The sequence below is a fragment of the Rosa rugosa genome, chromosome 6, assembly GCF_958449725.1.
Source record: "Rosa rugosa chromosome 6, drRosRugo1.1, whole genome shotgun sequence".
NCBI lineage: Eukaryota > Viridiplantae > Streptophyta > Magnoliopsida > Rosales > Rosaceae > Rosa > Rosa rugosa.
In genome coordinates, this window is record NC_084825.1 from 15,513,196 (window position 1) to 15,517,688 (window position 4,493).

The window sequence follows — 4,493 nt, forward strand, 5'->3', positions numbered from 1 at the left end:
ACATTCTTAAATAAGCTTGCTTAAAAGTGAGCGTCCCAGAGATTTTAATGATCTGTTTTAGCTTAGATAGTTTAGTTCGGTTTTTCTTGCCGAGTTCGGCTTATGTAAGTTATGGTAGACTCTAGCCTTTGGCTGTTGATCTAATGAATTTAACTTCTATTTCTGAAAAAAAAAAAAAAAAATTGGTACAGTTTTGGATGTGTAGATACAAGACAGTTTTATTGTAAGGTGTTCACCCCAACAATGCATAATAAAAAGTGTGAGAAACTAACCCTGGTAGCTTTATGATTCGACCACATTTAACACAATTAGCGTTCTCTTAAAAAAAAAGCATAACATAAACAATTGATGGTATTCTTCAAACATCTCTCAGATGTCATTAGCTATAAATCTACAGTACATAATGACCACCAAATTTTTGTCTTCCCAATTACCACACAAGGATAAAGATAAACTAAAATGTTTTCAATCCAAAAGGCTAGAACAGAGTTACATAATTAATGAATACGCAAAGTTAAATCGTCACATAGAAAGCAGTAAAAATCTCAAATGGAAATGTACAAGACACTGAACATGGATAATAAAAGTGAAGTTTATCATATCTGTAGTTCGCCTATTTGATCATTCAGTGATTTGCTAGGTTCCATCATATCATCATGTCCAGGCCCCGAATCAGTGCATGGATTATGTTCAAATCCGGAAGGCCTCTCATAAAACTCCAACAAACTATTGAGCTCTTGTTCAACATCCAAATGACCGTGCACAACTACTTGCCACACGAGAACCGCCATAATTTCAAATATTCGTGCATTTGCCACAAAAGCAATACAATGTTCCTACTCATTAGAAATAAGGTTAAAAGTCATAATTCACACTTCACCCTGAAATGAGAAGATCAGAAAAAGAAAGGTGGAATAAAAAATATTAATAGCAATAACAATAATAAGACTTACATTATGTTTAAGTTCACAGGGGAACCGCTGACCAACCTCCTTCATCTGCATGCCCATTATATTGTGAAAAATTAGAACTGCTGGAAAAGAAGCGTCTGCCTAACAGTACTTGACAAAGGATATAAACTCTTTTTTTTTTCCCCTTTTTTTCCTGGAACATCAGAGAGCAAGATTACTCACGAATTTTTCATATTTGGAAATAAAATTGTCGAACCGTTCACGCACTGGATGCTGCACTCAACGGGAAATTAGAAGAGGGTGAAGAGTGAGCACTTGTATAAAAAATAATAATAAATAAATAAAAAGCCACAGTTACTTGTCTGAGCATCTCCAACAGACTAGCTAAATTCAATTTTTAGCTATATATAACTATTTTTAAAACAAAAATCAACTCCAACAGACTAGCTATACCGAAGTTAAATTTAGCTTTAGCTAAAATGGCTAGCTATATTTAGCTAGAGAATCTTGCATAGCTAAAGCAAAAGTTATATTTCTCTCTCCTCTTTTGTCCACATGTCAGTTTACGATTCGCTAAAATTTAGTATATTATTTACAAATAGCTACTACTGCTGGAGCAACATTGTTAAATCAATAGCTATATTTCACATCTTTAGCTAAATTTAACTAAAAAGTAATTCCTACTGTTGGATATGCTTAACATCGAACAAAAACCATTACAAGCAAACCTACATTTCTAAAATCTAACTGTCTTGAACACAAATTTATAGAAACCTTTGAATATTTATTTCTTAAATAAAATTCCATCAAAGCAACTGGAATAAGAATTGTACAATGCCCCCACCTGACTAATCTCGTCTTCAAAGTCTCTAGTGATTAACCACTCATCGCCCGACAGTACTTTCAATGCCTGCCATCATCAAAAGAGGGGGAAGAGAGGGGGGAAGAAGAAGAGTTAAAATATCATAAATTGATCAAGTTAGGTGCAGTTTTACTAGTAAATTCAACCTCAGATTTCCACCAATGTAATTGTTCGACATAAATTAGTGTTTCCGAAAAGTATTATTCACATGCTGTTGCAGTAAAGGAGAGAAATAAGTGTGTCGAAAGAAGAAAAGAAAACAAGGGATCTGGGTAAGTTAGCAGCTCTACTTAAATCATCTTGAACATAGAGAATAAGAATAGCCGATTAATCATATCAGATGAGCAAAACAATGCAGAGGATGTGCTATCATTACCAACTTTGCCGAGAAACCAGATATGAAAGCATAGAGAGCATCCTGAGCCCTCAGAAAGACATCCGAGCGTGGAATGTCTATTGTTGGATCGATTGTGCATCCCATTTCATGCTGCCCAAAATAAGATGACAGAGTTTATCAATAGCACCCGAAGTCCTTTTGGTTTTGGATGAGAGTTAAACAACACATACCTCATTCCACCATGTGCATACTAAGCCAAGCTTAGCAAATTCCGGAACCAGCTGTGTACTCCAAGCATCCCTGTCTGCACAAAGAGCAAACAATGCAATCAATTAATGTTTTTGTTTTTGGCACAGGGCCCTGCTTCTGAAGTTACAAATCAGGGTGCTAAAGTCACAGACTATTTATCATTCCTTGAAACAAAATATACTAGTCCGGTCTCATATCTATGCTCCCCAGACGTTTAATAAATAATTGCAATTATTATAAATTTTCATCGTTAGGGAAAAAGAACAATAGAGGAAGGTGCTCATCAGGCATAAATTTCTAGCTATAACAAGACACAGAACGACAGAACGAAAGAGGATAGCGGATTATTTCTTTGCTGAATTCCAACGAAACAAGAGGAACTGGAAGACTAAGAAGACAAGAGGAAGGTACCGATCTTTTCTGGATAGGGCACATTAAAAGAAAATGAGTCGGACGCTGACACCTCGTCCACCCACACGTCCTCGTCCATCATCGTCTCGTCCATCGTCGCTGTCCTCACGATTCCAAACCCTAGACAGATTCACAAAGGTTTGATCGAGTGGAGGCTATTTATACCAGTGTTACCTGGAACGCGGGTCGTTTCGGTACGGGTACGTGAGACACTTTTTTTTTTTTTTTTCAATTTAAGTTTATTTCGTGGGGCTGAAGAAAAAGAACGTGTTCATTGTGAAAGTTTGAAACTTTTATATGCTTGAGTCCATTTCCTTTGTTACATCATTAATTTATTGTGCTTTTTGTAATTGTTTTACCCAAAATTCAGAGATGAATATGAAAAAATAGAGATCGGATGGTCAAAATTGTTGCTTGGTGAAGACATGTCAGTTTTTGGTGATATGTTCATTTCCCCAGACTCTTGAAACTTCCAATTCAGTTTAATATATTATCAATGTATATCTGATTTGGCACAACAATTGAAAATGTTTGACCCAGAAGGCTTCTGTTTGTTTCCATGGTAATAAATAATGAGCATTTATCATTGATTGGGTAGCAATTGAAGTCTGTAGAACCTGCACTGTAGATATAATGCCTCCAGGTAACAGGAAACATGGAGTAAAATGAAAATTTAAGATACTTGTCCAACAATGGTTTTGGTATATATCCAGTGTACAAAAAAAAAAATGAGCTGTCTGCATTAGATATAAGAACTTTACATCATCTCAATTACGCTAGATCTTCCAGGGATTTTGATTTAATCACAGACTTTACATTATCATTTTCTTCAGTAAGTCTACCTCAGATAAAGTACAACTGATACATCAATCATAGCTGCCAATGCTGACTATAATAACAGAGGTATATGCATGTTGTAAATGCTGAATAAGATTTTCAATCAATACCCAAAATGAAAACATGGATTAGGCTTCATCAAAGAATTTTTCCATGTCACTTGAATAGAAGAATCAAATTCTTTCCATCATGCATAATTGAAAATATTTGACACTTTTAAAAGCCTTGCTTTCCTAATATATTCCCTTTTGACGTCTTGAGATACCCTTTAATGGCACTTAGTAAATCTTTACATGTTTTCTATTCTGTTGTCTTTGAAAGAGATTTGAAATTGGTTTTGGTGAAATATATGTCACATCAAATTTTGTTTGTTTTCATGTTTGCAGTTCAGAATGAAGATTTGAAGTACGAGTACCAGCTATGTTACATTGCATGCTTTGTTTTTTTTTTTTTTTGAAAGGACATTGCATGCTTTGTTTTGGTCGCATAGTTTTCTGATGTTGTTTTGATTAAGGTGATTAAATTTCTTTACTTCTCTCGTATTTCAAAGCACTGTGTTTCGATTAAGTTGACATGTTTACTTATGAAGTTTGTAATTTACAGTGGTCTGCAGTTTCAGTTTTTACATATCTGCATCTGGTAACAACCTTCTCTTTGTAATTTTATATTTTTGGATTGTTCTTCTAACAGATTTTTGATTTTGGATTGTCCTGCCTTTATCAGGGAAAATTTGAAAAAAAAAAAAAAACGAATGACATTGACTTTGGTTGCAGATTTCATTTGGTATTACTGTTCCTGCTGGAAGTGAAGGTAATCACGAACAAGAAGATATTGCAGGCTTGCAGCCATCTTATTTTGGTTTCTCTGCTAAGTCAAACATCAAAGT

At 34.8% G+C, this 4,493-nt stretch overlaps 1 protein-coding gene across 1 annotated transcript; it reads right to left on the reverse strand.

Moving 5' to 3' along the window:
* Positions 1-396: 396 nt before the first annotated feature.
* Positions 397-2,899, reverse strand: LOC133713565 (uncharacterized). Its single transcript, XM_062139603.1, has 7 exons — positions 2,771-2,899; positions 2,341-2,414; positions 2,150-2,260; positions 1,756-1,821; positions 1,134-1,184; positions 954-998; positions 397-836 (listed from the first exon to the last, which is right to left on the reverse strand). Exons 1-7 carry the CDS (start codon positions 2,862-2,864, stop codon positions 597-599), a joined length of 681 nt encoding a protein of 226 aa, XP_061995587.1. The 5' UTR covers positions 2,865-2,899; the 3' UTR covers positions 397-596.
* Between the last annotated feature and the right edge of the window lie 1,594 nt (positions 2,900-4,493).

Excerpts from the sequence above, each read along its gene's own strand:
- LOC133713565 (XM_062139603.1), bottom strand. The coding sequence starts at position 2,864 with ATGGACGAGACGATGATGGACGAGGACGTGTGGGTGGACGAGGTGTCA. Across the intron at positions 1,822-2,149 it reads CTGGTTTCTCGGCAAAGTTG|GCATTGAAAGTACTGTCGGG; the intron begins GTAATGATAGCA and ends TGATGATGGCAG. Across the intron at positions 999-1,133 it reads TTTCCAAATATGAAAAATTC|ATGAAGGAGGTTGGTCAGCG; the intron begins GTGAGTAATCTT and ends ATGGGCATGCAG.